General features: G+C 42.4%; 1 protein-coding gene across 1 annotated transcript; it reads left to right on the top strand.

Annotated features, from left to right (window-relative positions):
• The first annotated feature begins 10,123 nt into the window (after positions 1-10,123).
• LOC114050905 (T-box transcription factor TBX21-like) lies at positions 10,124-13,367 on the top strand. Its single transcript, XM_027872956.1, has 5 exons — positions 10,124-10,365; positions 10,871-11,025; positions 11,965-12,086; positions 12,439-12,597; positions 13,284-13,367. The coding sequence occupies exons 1-5, from the start codon at positions 10,124-10,126 to the stop codon at positions 13,365-13,367; spliced, it is 762 nt and encodes a 253-aa protein (XP_027728757.1).
• Positions 13,368-15,676: the final 2,309 nt, after the last annotated feature.

Genomic DNA, 15,676 nt, shown 5'->3' with positions numbered 1-15,676 from the left:
AAACCTTAATGAAGTATTTAATACCTTCAGGTCTTGTTATACCTGGTGAGTCTGATCCCTTTCCCCCACCCCCTGTACCTTCTTTTAGTTGGCTCCCTTTTAGCCTCTTTTTCAGGGACTTCTCTCCTAGTACCTTGCTCCTTTTTGAGGGGAATAAAGTGTTGCCTACAAGTCCCTTCTCACACTGGGGCTCATGTTACTGATACTGTCATGGTCCAGCAGCTCATCATACTCCTCAATGCCTCCCTTGGTCAGTGACATAACTCATATTGACTAAGAGAGGGGAATGTTGAATGCAGCTGCTGGCCTTGCCTGATCCTAGAACTATGAATTGCCTGAGAACTATCAAAACCAGTTAAAAACAGAATGTGGAATATAGACATCAGACTTTGGTTCTATTTTGTTTGTGTGTTCGGAGTGGTGAAGGCAAATACTTGTATGTTTGTTTTTCTTATATCTGTAAAGTAAATATGTATGCCGTTGTAAAATCCACTTTCTGTGAGTGGCTAAATGGCATTCAGGTGCTAGTTATTCACCAGTAACAAGAGGTGAAAGCACAGCTAGTGGGGGCTGCAGTCTATGGAAAAGAAAATAAATACCCTCACACTTCAAAGTGCCCCGGAACCCTGAGAGGATTTGTAGCCATGTGAAGGGTAGGGCCTATTAACAATTTCAGACAGACGATATTCTTTTTTTTAAATTAATTTATTTTGATTTATCAACAATCACTTCCAAAAGCTTTTGAATTTTAAATTTTTCTCCCCCTCCCTCCCCACCTTTCTCCCCAAAATGGTGCACAATCTGATATACGCTATACATATACATTCCTATTAAACATATTTTCACATTAGTGATGTTGTAAGGAAGAATTAGAACCAATAGGAGAAACAAGAAAGAGAAACAAAACAAAACAGAAGAAAAAAATAGCAAAAAGTATGCTTTGATCTGCATTCAAACTCCATAGTTCTTTCTTTGGATGTGGATAGCATTTTCCATCATGAGACCCTTGGAGATGAGACAGACAGTATTCTGTCAAATTATAAAACTGATCAAATGGAAACTCAGTAAATTTGCAACATAAAATTATTTGAGTATAACACACAAAATCTTTGTCCTTGAAGGACTTCCAAAGAAAGGGGGATGGGAATTTGAGGCTTCCATGGAGTCCCTCCCCATACTTTGCTTTGGGCTTCTCAGGGTAGAAAAGCCAAAGGGAAAGGTGAGACTTTATCCACCCTCTTAAAGCATCTGGGTGGAGCTAGTCTAAGAACACAAAGGAATTGATTTGGCTCATTGGGCAATTTTAAAAGAACCAGAAAGGTTATGAGGAGGTGAGAATTTTTTTAGGGGAGCTAACTGAAAGCAGTGGGCTCCGAAATTTGAGATGCTTGGCAGCAGCTAATTGCCCTTGGGAAAAGTGAGATTTTGAATGATTTCCATTGTTAATTACAAACCCAAATTTAATTTGTTTCAAGTTTGTCCTGAAACAAAATTATAATGTGATCTCATTTAAGGGGAGATGTGCTCTCCTATTAGGATAATGGTGGTAAATCAGAACTTCAAGCAAAGTGCATGGACAGGAAAAACAGTTAAAATCTGGTCTCAGAAAGTTATTACCTGTGTGATCTTAAGCAAGTTATTTTATCTCTGTTTCCTAATCTGTAAAGTTTCCTAATCTGTAAAAAGGATAATAATAGCACCCACCTCCTAGGGTTGTTGTGAGGATCAAATGGAATAATAATTGTAAAGTTCAGTGCCTGGCACGTGGTAAACACTACATAAATGTTAGTAGATGTAAGTATTTTGTATTGGTCTTGAATGCAATCAGTATAGAATGCCAAAATTGATCAAATGAATCATTCTCTTCCTTTTTTTTTTTTTTGCTTAGGCAGTTGGGGTTAAGTGACTTGCCCAGGGTCACACAGCTAGTAAGTGTCAAGTGTTTGGTCTGAGGCTGGATTTAAACTCAGGTCCTCCTGACTTCAGGGCCGGTGCTCTATCCACTGCACCACCTAGCTGCCCCGAATCATTCTCTATGTAAGGAAATTTGGAAATGCATTCAACAAAATTGATATCATATGACTTGGTAATAAGTTTTGTTTCATGTTTTAAATATATGATTTTTGTATGTTATGTTTTTAAATTTTTTCTTATATTGTGAAAATTTGGAAACCATTATATCAGAAATGCTGTTAGAAAAATAACTCCTCTTTGGATACTGTTAGATTATGAATTGAGGGATTAAAAGAATGTGGACAAAATGTTTGAAACTGTAAAATACAGTGTGTTGTACAATTCTAAAGTACTGAGGTTTGAGAAATTAGGACCACTCCCAGCCAAAGTAGGGAAACTTGCAAATTTACTTATACTAAAGAGTGAGTTTTATCTATGATCATTTGGCTGTAACTTATGAAAATTATGAAATTGTATCTGTTAATATATATTGAAGTTATATCTCTAAACCAACTTAGTAACAACAGACCTTAGGTTAAAAGATTTCCTATTACCTTGGGCGTTAATAGACAACATGGATATGTTAGTCTGGAGTCTTAACTATAGTCAGAATTTTCTGGGGTTTTTTATTAACTATCATGTATCACTGTGTATGTGGAATTCCAGAATGTGATTATTCTTGTTTATAAATGAAAGACAAATGAAACGTCCTTATATTTGCTCCTTGTTATCTGTTATTGAAACATGATAATAGCTAATAATAACCTAGCCCTAGCTGTGATTAGTGAAATTTTGCTATTTGAGGTAAAATCTCTTGGGACTGTAATTTGACATTGCTCTAAGTTTTGATTTCAGGTATAATTGTCTGAATGGTCATGAAGCCAATAGTCCACCATTTAAAGGGGAATGCCATGCACAGCCCGAAGGGTCTGAGAAATACTACAGGTGAATGTCTGTACCAGGGAAAAATTGAGGGGACAGCCTTGCATAGGCAAAGGTAAGATCCTCTTGACTCAGTTTCCCATTGTTCTATTTCCTTTCTGCACAAAAATTTTCCCATCTGGTTAATTCTGAGCCTGGCTATCATACCTTATGAATAATATGGAATTTTGCTGTGTGATTGGCTGTTAATAGGACTTTTGCCTGAAGTCAAACAGAGCTAAGGGAGTTATTCCCCCTGTTATGGTTTGTGTCAGATCAATTTGTGCGCTTGAAGTAACAGTCCTGATATTGACCCTCCTTTTTTCCTTTCATAGCAGTATCCTAAAATCACGGCAGGTGAAAAATGGAAGTTTTTTGTTGTTGTTGCAATACTAAGTCTATTAATTAACAGATTAGTACTAAAACATCTGAGTTACTAAATAAGACACAAGTATGAAAGATCTTACTATTTTTAATTTGTATTTGTGGTCAACTCAACATCCCACATGGCTAGGTAAATGAATTCTTAGGCTTGCCACCCCCTTTTAACTGTTATATTCACATGTAAAATTAGATCCTTAAAATATTGCATTCTTTCAAGAAGATATGAGGAATATATATCTATATACACACACACACACATATATATATATCCTCAAAAGGGGGGAGGGTAAGACAAAGATGTAAAAGTTGTTTGTTTTTAATTTAATGCGGTGGATAAGTTCACTTACTCTGGCAGTATACTTTCCAGGGATGTCCATACAGATGATTAGAGCGATGCTTGCATTGCCAGAGCTAGCTCAACATTTGGGAGGCTCCAAAAGAAAGTGTGGAAGAGAAAAAGTATTAGGCTACCTACCAAACTGAAGATCTACAGAGCCATTGTGCTGACCTCATTGTTGTATGCCCGTGAAACTTGGACAGTCTACCAGCACCAGGCCTGAAAATTGAACCACTTCCATTTGAATTTTCTTAAGAAGATTCTGAAGATTACCTGGCAAGATAAAGTATTGGACATTGAGGTCCTCTGTCCAGTTGAATTGCCAAGCATTCAAACTCTACTGCAGAGAATGCAACTCCAATGGGCTGGTCACATTGTTCAAATGCTGGACATATATTTATCTAAAATATTATTTTATGGAGAACATGCACAAGGCAAGAGCTCACATGGAGGTCAGAAGAAGTGATACAAGGATATTTTCAAGGTCTCTCTGAAGAACTTTGGAATCAATTGTGAGACATGGGAGACACTGGCACAGGATGTCTCAGCATGGTGTGCCTACATCAAAGAAGGTGTTGTGCTTCATAAGTAAAGCAGAATTGCAGTAGCTCAAAAGAAACATGAGATGTGCAGATTTAAACACATCTCCATACCAAATGTTCAAACAGACTACTTGTGCCCGACCTGTGCTAGAGCCTTCTGAGTTCATATTGATCTGATCAGTCACAGACACACTGTTCATTGACCCCAACATAGTAATATCATTTGGGTCTTCTTTGGATATGAAGGACAACAACCAAATAGTTTACAAAGGCAATAAATTTCTTCAAACTTGAAGAGATCCATTTACATCTTATCTCTTTAGAAGGATTTTAAATTCTCCACCATTTTTCCTCCTTCTGTCTCTTTTTTCTTCTTCAAAGATATCAATAGCCCTGTTTAGACTGGCAATTTCCATAAACCCTCATAAATCAGATTAATTTGTTAGGATTGGAATGTCCATCATCTGGCCCTTGAAAACTAGGCTTTTCATTACTATACTCGTTCCATAGATGGCACGAAGGTATTAATTGCTTTACAGATAAGACTTTTGGTAACTTCCTGGGTTGTGAATAAATTTTTGCCATGGTTGTTAATGGGGTACCAAGTTCTAGGTTACTTTGTGATCTGTTGATGATTGGCTTAAGCCTATCCAGTGCGGAGCCTGGGTCTCTCAAGGCAATCAAGCTAAGAACTTTGTTTATCGAAGTTTAGGCCCTATATGGGACTATGCCTAGAGGTAGGCCATCCAATTCCTACTGAATTTCTGGGTAAGAAGCAGATTGTAAGGTAGGGAGATGGAGATAGCAAGTTGTGATCTTGTCCCCTCCCAAAGTGAGGTTGAAATTCTCCCATACAAATTCTACCCCTTCAAATTCCCTCAGGAGCTATTACCCATTTTGGGGGTGAGAGAAGAATAGGTCACCATCCCATCATGTCCATTTCCCTGCATCTGGGGCCTTCTTTCTGGCTCTTCCTCTTACCACCAAACTGTGCAAGGCACCTAACATGGCTGGCTCCCAGTTTCTTCAACTTTAAGATAAGGAGGCAGGTCTCCTTGGTCTCAGAGAAGCTCCTTTACAACTCTAAATCAATCATCCCCATCAACATTCAGAAGCTTTGAGTATGAGAAACATTCTCTCTCTCACTTCATCCTCCACCTCCATACCTGGACAAGTGTAATAGCAAATGGAGAGTAGCAGATCTTTACAATTACTGGCCAGTGAAAAGTACTGAAAGTTAGTTTTAAAAAATGAGCCCCAGGGGAAATGTAGGGAAGGGGGCTATGGTGATGATCTCTCTCCCTCTCTCTCTCTCTCTCACACACACACACACACGCACATACACACGCACACACACACACATGCTCAGACACACACTCACACTCATCCTCAGAAAATTGTGTTCTACCATTGCTACCTCTCAGTTATGCTCATTGTTACCATTTTGCAGATCAGAGCCACTAGCACTGGATTCTACCCCGACATTCTCCACAGCACACGGAGTTTTTCTTCTCCAGATAGCGAAAGTAAGAACTCTGGTTAGTTTTTGCCACATGAACCACAATTCCCTCTCTTCTCTTCTCTATGTAAGTTCTTTAGAGTGGTGGGAAAAGGGTTGGATTGGAGAGCTTGAAAAGACTTTAGAGATCCTCTAATTAAATCCCTTCTTTTTGCAGATGAGGAAGAGGTGGATAGGAAAGTGAATATGTGATATGAGAGTTGTCCAACATAACACAGGTCACGGAACAGAGACGGGACTCAAATCCAAGTCTATGCTCTTTCCCTTAAACAGATCAATAATGCACACACAAGCAGGCAAACATGCACATGCAAACCTTCACAGAGACACAATTACCCACAAACAACTAAGGAATGCTCTCTGTTCAATTCAACAAACACTTTCACCTAGAGAAAACTAAGATGTTCAGTTGTGTCAGACTCTTTGTGACCCCCATTTGGGGTTTTCTTGGCAGAGATACTGGAGTGCTTTTCCATTTCCTTCTCCAGCTCATTTTACAGGTGAGAAAACTGAAGTGAACAAGATTATGTGACTGGCCTAGAGTCACACAGCTAGTATGTGTCTGAGCTAGATTTGAAGCCACCCGGATAAGTCTTCCTAACTCTAGGCATGGGGCTCTATCCATTGCGCCATCTAGCTGCCCAGAGAAAACTAAACTCCTGTGTTCAAATTCTATCTTGTTCTGGTCTCCCTGACCCCTCCCCACCCACCCCACTTTCTGGTCAGTGTAGTAAGTACATTTACAAGTAGCCAATATGAAGCTGCAATAACACAAAGTAAGATTGCAAAGGGGAACCTAGAAGTCACGTACAAACCCTCCTGAAGGTCAAAGTAGAGTCATTTACACACTGTATCATATGTTAACCAAAAAGTATATCCTGGTAGTATGTGTGGAATCAGGGCAAGACTTCTGGATGTTGGTGTCAGGATTTTTGTTCCTGTGATATGTTAATCTCAGACTAATTCCAGACATTCAAAGTCAGACCAACAAAACATCAATTGGTGCTGATAACTTTGAGACCACAACATGAAAGTTTTATGGACAACTTTGAAATGATCTGGATATGTTAATTTTTTACCCCAAAGTGACACAGATAAAGTATTAAAATGAGGCCTTAAACTTCTTCCTACCCTCATCCTTACAACCTCAGCACTCATCCATCTCCTTGTGGTCCATACTCCTCAAGAGCTCCCAACTCTAATCCCTGGTTACATAAGTGACTGTCTGTACCTCTCCCCCTCCCCATCCTGCTCCCCACAGCTGCCTGCCTTCCTTCACCATCCCAAACCCTGTCCCCACTCATGTGCTTCTCTACCCCTTTTTGCCACTTGTCTGTGTGCTTTCTGTGCCTGTTCCTCCCCACATCCTCTGTGCCTTATTAAAGTGTGATTGCAACCTCACTTCCTGCTGCCGTTGGGATCCTTCTCAGTGAATATTCCCAAACCCAAAAGAACCTGGCAGGGCGCCCTGAAGTTCATAATTTCATAAATTAATTGTCAATTCAACTCCCTAGAGGATCACAGAATCTGAACAATGGAAGGGATGTGAGAAATCATCTCGTTTCATCTTCTCCTGGTAGAGACGAACATTCCAGGGAGAGGGAAAATGGGTTAGCTTCTGGTGCTATTAGTGTCAGAGTTGTGACCTTCCTACATCCCTATTCTGCAGAACAGGAATCTTAAATTCTTAAAATCTTAAATGGGTGAACACCGATCCCTACCCAGCACTGATTCATTTTAACCATTTATATCAATTGTACGGGGAATTCTAGTTTCTCAAAGTAAATGGCTCAAGTAATCAATTGCAAAATGGTCAGAGTCCAAGCACAAAATTGTCAGAAATAATAAAAAAAAAATCATCAATCAGCTCTTGAGGGCGACACACTCCCCAATCCGCCCTAAAAAAAGAGACGCCAAGCTATTCACATCACCCCCAGCTTCCAGGGAACCTGAGCGACGCTTAAGAAATGGAGAAGCGATAGCCGAGCTCCTGTAAGTCCCCAGTGTGCAGTCGATCAGCCTTGCCTTTACCAGACCTGATTGATAACGATCACTCCTGTCTCTTCTCCGTAAGATGTGAGCCACAGGGAATGGTTATGGAGGACCACTTTCTGTTTTCTGGATTAGGCTTTCAGGTGCATGTGTCCCTGTCCTAGTTGGAAATAATTGGCTCGGGGCTGGGAAAGATCTGAGAGTTTCAGGGATCGATCCTTCTGCGCAGTGCTCTGGCAGCGTCCGGTTAGCCGCCTTCTGTCTCGAAGCCCTCGCCGCCCGGGGGTGAGCATACCCGGCTCTGGGCTTTCTGTTTCCTTCCCTGGTCCCGGAGCGGAGGATGGGTAAAGAAGTGTGGAAAAGGTCCAAGTTGGCCGTTGACTGGTCGTCCGCTAGCACCATTGCAGCTCTCAGATAAGCGAGTCCTTTGCTCCGTCCAACTGCGTTTGCAGTGACTATCAGATACTCCGGCGCCCAGCCAGGTCTGAGGCTAGCGCTGGTAGAATTAGAGGTCCTGCACCTCTCCCACTCCAACTCTGCGGCCCTGGTTATCAAGCTCGGAAAGGTCGAGATTCATCGGTATTGCTTTCAGAGCGGATCGTCTGGACACCCCTGCGACTCATTGAGCAGCAGGGAGAGTGCTTGAACCCTCAAGCTTCCCGCCGACTCTCCATCGGTCAAGGAGCCTGTTGGCCTGCCTAGCAGAGACTGCTGTGCCCTGGGTCTTTGGGGGTGGGGAGGAAGAGGAAGGACGAGATGAATATCTCTCTCTGTCTCTCTCTCTCTCTCTGTCTCTGTCTCTCTCTCTGTCTTTCTCTCCTACCCAACTGCGGGAGGGTGACTGAGTTCTCATGACTGCATGAAGGATAAAGTCCAAAGCCTGGTCTGCTGGGAATTCGGGGTTCCTCTAGCCTAGTGTTGGCAATGTCTGAAAAGTCATTTCCAGGGGCAGCTAGGTAGCCCTGGAGTCAGAATGACCTGAATTCAAATGCGGCCTCAGACACCTGACGTTTACTAGCTGTGTGACCCTGTACGAGTCACTTAACCCCGATTGCCTCTTGAAGCCGAATCTTCGCTGCTGAGACTGACTGGATTTTCACGTCCTGGGTCTCAATTGTCACCTCCCTTTAAAATTTCTCCGTCTCTAATACATTCGTTGGGGCAGTTGGGTAACAGTGGACAGAGCACCGGCCTGCAGTCAGGAAGACCTAAATTAAAATCCAGCCTCTGACACTTAGTGCGACGCTTGGCAACTCACTTAACCCAGTTTGCCTCAGTTTCCTTATCTGTAAAATGAGCTGGAGAGGGAAATGGCAAACTACCCCAATATCTTTGCCAAGAAAACCTCCAAATGGGGTCACCAAGAGTCAGACACAACCAAAAGGACTAAACAACAACAAAATCCATTTCTTATTTCTCACCCACTCAGGACGCCCTGACCTGGAATGCATGCCTCGGAACTGGAGAAAATGAAAAATGGGGAAAAGACTGCGGGAAAACAGGCGCTGTTGGTGGATCTCTGAACTACTCCAAAGTATTTGGAAAATAAATTGGGACTACATCGGAAAGGGTATCAAATTGTGCATAAACTTTGACTCGGACATACTACTACTTGGTCTATACACCAACAAGATTTAATTAAATTAATTAAAATGTTTCTAGTAGCTCTTTTTGTGGTGGCCAAGAATTGGAAACTGATGGAGAGTCCATCAGTTAGGCAAGGAGAATGTAGATTGAGGCACAATTTTTTTTTTTGTGAACTTGGCAAATAAAGGAATTTGTTTTGCTTGATTATATTTGGAAGTAATGAGTTTTGTTTTTCTTACTTTCTCCATGGTGGGGGGAGGGTAGGTGTCAGAGAGAGAACGTGAGTTGAATATAAATTAAAATTGGAGAAAATAAGATGAAGGATATGTAATCGATAATCTCTAAGATCCTGTCTTGTTCTAGGGCAATCATTCTATTGAGACAAACTACCAAAATTTCAAGAGTAAATATTGTAAACTCTAACAGGAAAGCATCATGGGAAGTGCAGGTTTACACTTAGCCTAGGAAAGTATGGCAGGAAACTTTTTGTAGGATTTAGGGATTGAGAATATGCATTGTGTCAAGAGAAGCAGGTTAAAAACCACCACAAACATTATTTGTTATGAGGAAAACTTAGAGGGCTTTCTTTTCATTAAGATCAGGATAAGGATGCCTATTATTAGCAATATGAGGTAACTTAATCCTGGCAATGCTGGGTATAGCCTGAAGGCCAGAAAGAGAAATGGAAGTAACCTGCACAGTCCAAGAGGAAAGCCCTGGGGTGTGAATTCAAGGGCGGGGCCTCGGTAATTAAGGATGGGACCAAATAAAAAAGAGGCCTGGGACCTTGAAAGCCAGTGAGTGTGGAGAGCTCCACTCACTACTCTCGTGGAGTCGGAGGGGCAGCGACAGAAATATTCCTTCAACCCGACCATCCCTAGGATCTCAATGGTGCCCGTCAACTTCCAGCCAGGCCAGGGCTACAACAGCCACGACTCTACGCTGGGTCTCAACAATCCGCAGAGTTCCCAGTTCTTGGCCAGCCCCGAGGCGAATATCCCCTTCGAGGCCAGTGAAGCTCGCAACGGGATCTCAATCTCAGGAAAACTGAAAGTGGTCCTCCACAACCATTCCCTGTGGCTCAAGTTTTACAGACAGCAGACAGAAATGATCCTTAACAAGCCGGGCAGGTAAGTGAGTGGCTGTGCAGTGGGACCCCTAGGCCCTCCAGGAGCTCGGGAACCCACGATTGCGCCTCCCTTAAGTTTTACACAAATTCACCAAAAGCTGACATCTCCTAGAAAGTTCTTGCCTTCCTCTTTTCAGGACCATTGTTTCCAGGGGTGTGTTGGCTACCATAAGCCAGCCAATCGAGCAATGGTTTACGGCTGCAGGATGATTTTTGCAGAAGTTCCTTGGGCCATTTCCTTTGGGAAGCTCAAATTCCCTAAACTCTTGACAGTAGATGAAATGATTCAATGCAGGGTGGGGCACGGAGTTCACAAAATCAAGGACAATGCTGGAGAAATCAAAACAAACAAATGAAAGCACCAAAACATTAAACATAAAACATTGGGGGGGAAAAAACCCTATACCTAGGACAGAGATCTGCCTGGCCCTAACTGCCCTACAAGTATGATGGGATGGGGGTTCAGCAATCAAGTCTTGTCTCGCTATTTCTTCTTTTCTTCGCAGGCGGATGTTTCCCTTCCCGGTTTACAAAATCCATGGGATGAACCCCGTTGCTCATTACCAAGTATTTCTGGAAATAGTACCGGTTGATGAATACCACTGGCGATTTCAGGATGGCAGATGGTCTCAGTGTGAAAAAACGGAGAACAACATACCAGGTAGGGAAGGATTTACTGGCCTGAGAGTAGAGTGCAAAAGATTAAGCAAATTCTTTCATCCGCTGTACTCAATTACATGACATGCCCCACCCTACATCTACTACTATCTCTGTCAGGAGATAGATAGTACATTTTCTCACTGGTCCTTCCTCTGGAATCATCAGTGGTCATGGTATAGATAAGAACTTTCAAAGTTGTTTGATTTGTCCCCTGTGGTTGTTATTGAATATAATTTTCTCCTGGTACTGGACATTTCCTTCTTCATGAATTTATAAAAATCTTCAATATTTTTTAAATATAAAATTGATGGTAACATGTTAATTATTCCTCTGCTTCTGCTAGTTTGACTAGGCAACAGGTATATAAGTGTGTAACAGGTACATGCATCACTTTTTGAAATCATCTATTGGCTTATTTCTGACAATACAATGGCATTCCACCACATCGATATATCCCAATGAATTCTGCCATTCCTCAATGGATTCCTTCACTTTTCAGCTTTTTTTGCTCCCACAAAAAGCACTCTGATAAACATTTTATGCATTGTACATTGATGAGTTCTAAGTATATGAATAGGCAGCCAGGGAACCTAGAACCAAGTAGGAAAAAATGCTCTGATTCACTGTGAATTATTGAAATGGAAATCCCAGAAGTTCTGAGATTCCACCCCACAGCCATCAGAGGGGCAAAGAAGAGAAAAAAGGACTATGAGAAAATGTTAGACTCTGAGAAAAGAGTTACATTGATGCACCGTTGGTGAACCTGTGAAAGGGTACAATCATTCTGGAAAGCATTTGGCATTATACACAACAAATTATGTAACAGTGCATGCCCTTTGACCCAACTATATCTCGGCTTGGCTCATCCCCAAAAGAAGTCAACAAAATTCCAAAACTTTTTAGTTGCACAAAAATATTTAGACACCTCATCTTTCTACAGGGAATCAGTTGTATATCCACCCAGACTCCCCCAACACAGGGGCCCACTGGATGAAGAAAGAGATCAAATTTGAAAAACTCAAGATGACTAACAATAAGGAAGCTACCAATAATGAGAACAAGGTAAGATCCCCATTGTACTCACCCCTCGAGCTCTGCCAAGTCCATCAGCAGAAAAGGAGAGGAAAGCAGGCTGAAGCTAGGTTACAGAAGAGCTTTCTGGTGGTAGGAGGGCAGGGAGTTAGAGCTTAGAGCAGGTCATCAAGGAAGCATGGAATTTCCATTGCTCATACTTCCAGGAGTGGGATGAGCATCCTTCCTGTTCTATAGTTGGGTCCTTTTCTTTTCTATGGAGCCTAAGGGAAGGAGATCTCAGATGACACATGGTCCTTTTTCACCTCTACTAGTAGATACCAGGTAGGTGGGGAGAGAAGATATGCCTATCTCACCTCATGCTTTCTGACTTCTATTACAGATGATATTATTGCAGTCCTTCCACAAATACCAACCGAGGCTTGGTATTGAAGAGGTGAGGGATGGAGAACATGAAACAATAACTCCTTCCTCTTTCACCCACAGCTTCACTTTCCCAGAAACAGAATTCATTGCTGTAACTGCATATCAAAATGCTAAGGTGAGAATCACTTTTACTGGAACATCTGGCTTGGGCTAGTGATAGTGGTAGCATGGAGGCAGATGATAGATCAATCAACAATCGTTTGTTGTTGAGAGAAGTGATCAGTCAGCAATCACATACTGGGTTCTGGAGATACAAAGAGAAAAGTAAGAGAGTTCCTGCCCACCCCTCCTTCCAAAAAGTTTACATTACACTAGGAGCAAGCCACAAAATATAAAGGAGTGTTGGCCAGGGGATGTTTCATTCTAAATGATGAGTTCTTAACCTGTTTGTGTCATCAACTTAGGAAGGCTGGTGAAATTTCCTCAGAGAAATTAATTTTCAAATTCCTAATCGTAGGAAAGGCTCAATTTCATTATAAAGGTAGAAAACAAAGGTGAAATTTGGTTTCCATCCAAGTCTAAAGACCCTCAAAAATCCATGTGAAGAACCTCTCAGTCACTGGGACAAAGACAGGCAGAGTCAGGGCCAAGGACAAGAGGACTCAGCTGAGTATTTGAAATGGTCAGAGTACTCTCTTTCCCCCATTTCACAACTGAAGACAGTGGGTGGCCTCCCCCAGATCCCCCAGTGAATTAGAATTGAAATAAAGGTTAGGTCCTTGGCCTTTCCAGTGGGTAGCTTGAGGTTTCCAAAGAGGAGAGTGGTCTTCACTCATTGACTTCTTTTACTTTTTTTTCTAGCTCTCCCAACTCAAAATTGAATACAATCCCTTTGCCAGAGGCTTTAGAGAAAGCTACCATGGTGAAGAAAGTGTGAATAAGTAAGTAGTGGAGGGGCTCAGCTCCTTTTTTGTTTTTCTCTTTCTTTGTCCACCACATTCCAAGTGTTTTTCTTGGTGCCCACTCAGTCTCACCCAGTCCCTCCTGTCTCCTAACTTCTCATAGGACTCTGTTCTGAAACTGTGGGCAGAGAGAGTTGAAAATGTTTGAATAAGAAGCAGGTCTCAAACTTGGAAGCTATCTTTGAGTAATGGGATAGAAATTCTGAAAGAATGTATTTTTCTTTTTTTGACTCAATTTTTCTTTCATCTCCTTTTCCTTCAAGGTGCCTCTCAACAACAAACTCTACTGCTGTGACCACAACCTCCCCTGAAACAGGTTCTATTGGCTCCTTACAGGAGCTAGGAGAGGGTTCTTGTCAAGCCAATGAAAGGGCACCACTGAGTCCTGGGCTTTTGACCCAGGCTTCTCAGCCACTCCAGGGCTATACTTATGACTCCACTCCCAGCAGCAGCAACCTTCTGTCCTTGGGCATGAGTGGCATGGACCATGGTTTTCTGCCCTTCACTTCTCCACCCACCACCCACAACCTCAGAGAGGATGCTGTGGTCCCTCAAGGGGACTGGTGCCTTTCTTCCTCAACTAACTTTACCAAGAACAGTGGAGGATGGCTCCAGGCTGTACCCTCAGTGTCTATGGACACTGTCACTAGAGCTGAGGAAGAAAAACGACTTGAAGGAGAGCCCTGGACCTATGCCCTGACATCACATTCTAATGACTCTGGACTGGGTGAAGAAGTGTCAAAGAAGAGAGCTTTGTCTCCTGATGATTCAAGGGATGAAATATGCCCAGGATGGAAACACAGACAACAGGCCAGGTAGGAATACATGGAAAGAGGCAGAAGGCATAGTGATGTTGTTTTCTTGGTTCTGAGGTTTGGGTGTCCTTTCTTAGGTGCCCAGTCCACTCAGCCAACACCTTTAACTTAACCATCAAGTCTTTCATCCCTTCTCCTTTCCTATCCTTTCTTCTCCTTGTTCCTCTCTACTTTCCATCTTTCCTGTACCATTCTCACTCTCCTGGGTTTTTTTTCTTTCCCAAGTTCCAGACCGTTCTTTGTCTGGGCCTGTCCATCTTTTTTACTCTTAGCCCAGTGCCAAATGAACCTGTAGCTCAATCTTAGAGAAAGCTGAGACACCTCTTCCTAACCCAGCTCCCTTGATGAACCTCTTAAGTTTTAAGAATACAAGTTAATTGGAGCCCTTAAATCCAGGAAGATTTCTCCTGGTCTAGTCAGTGTAGGAGATGTGGTAGGGAAAACAGGGCAATTTGACAAAATGTCCCAGCTGGGTTGGTCTGGAAAGGAAACTAAGGTGATTTGTCCAAAAACACTCAGTATCTCAGAGCAAAGACAAAGTTCATGTCTTTGGTCTTTGCAGAAGGTAGCTCTAAGTTTCCAAAAAGAGTATGGCTCTGTACTCACTGGTTCCCTTTTCCTTTCTGTAGTGAAAGTTTAGATAAAGAAGAAATACAGGGGCTCAGTTCCTTTTGATTGTTTCCCCTTCTTTGTGTACCAGGTTCCTAGCATTCTGGTTCATGCTGCTCTCCTCAACTTTATTTTCTCCCGGGACTTTGTGTGCTGAGGCTATGGGTAGAGGCAGTACACTTGCTAGATAAGAAGCAGATCTGAAAATCTGAAATGGAATCCTGAAAGAATGTATTACTGCTAATTACATTGGTTTTTTTCTCTTCTTTCTTCCAGGCGCCTGACATCTTTAGAATTCTGTGCCACTATGATCTCCACTGAAAATGCTTCTAGTGGTTTTACAGTAGGCCCAGGAGAAGGCACTTGTCAAGTTATGGATGAGACATCCATGACTCCTGGGTTCCTTCCCCAGCTCTCTAAGGAGCCTATGGTTTATGCCTGTGACTCCATTCATAGTAGCAACAATCTCCAGCCCTTGGGCATGAATGGCATGAATCCTGGACTTAGTCCCTCCATTTGTTCACCAACCATGCCCTTTGGCCGAAGACAGGATGTTATGGACCCTGCAGGGGACTATCCCACTTTCTCCTCAGCTGACTCCAACATGAGCAATGGCAACTGGCTACAATCAGTACCCCCAGTGCCCATGGACCCTCTCATGGAAACTCAGAAAGAGGTGGATCCTGATGAGGAACTACTGACCTATGCCTCTACATTACAATCTCTTGACTCAGGATGGTTTGAAGAAAACTCTGAGAGGGGAAGTATATCCTAATGATTCAAAGAAGAATGACTCCTGCCTGAGGCCCTTCTGAATGATTTCTCTCTCTCTCTCTCTCTCTCTCTCTCTCTCTCTCTCTCTCTCTCT

Source organism: Vombatus ursinus, unplaced genomic scaffold (assembly GCF_900497805.2).
Source record: "Vombatus ursinus unplaced genomic scaffold, bare-nosed wombat genome assembly UNPS02014801.1, whole genome shotgun sequence".
Taxonomy (NCBI): domain Eukaryota; kingdom Metazoa; phylum Chordata; class Mammalia; order Diprotodontia; family Vombatidae; genus Vombatus; species Vombatus ursinus.
Note: the sequence above shows the minus strand (reverse complement) of the source record. Positions and strands in the feature narration are given on the sequence as shown.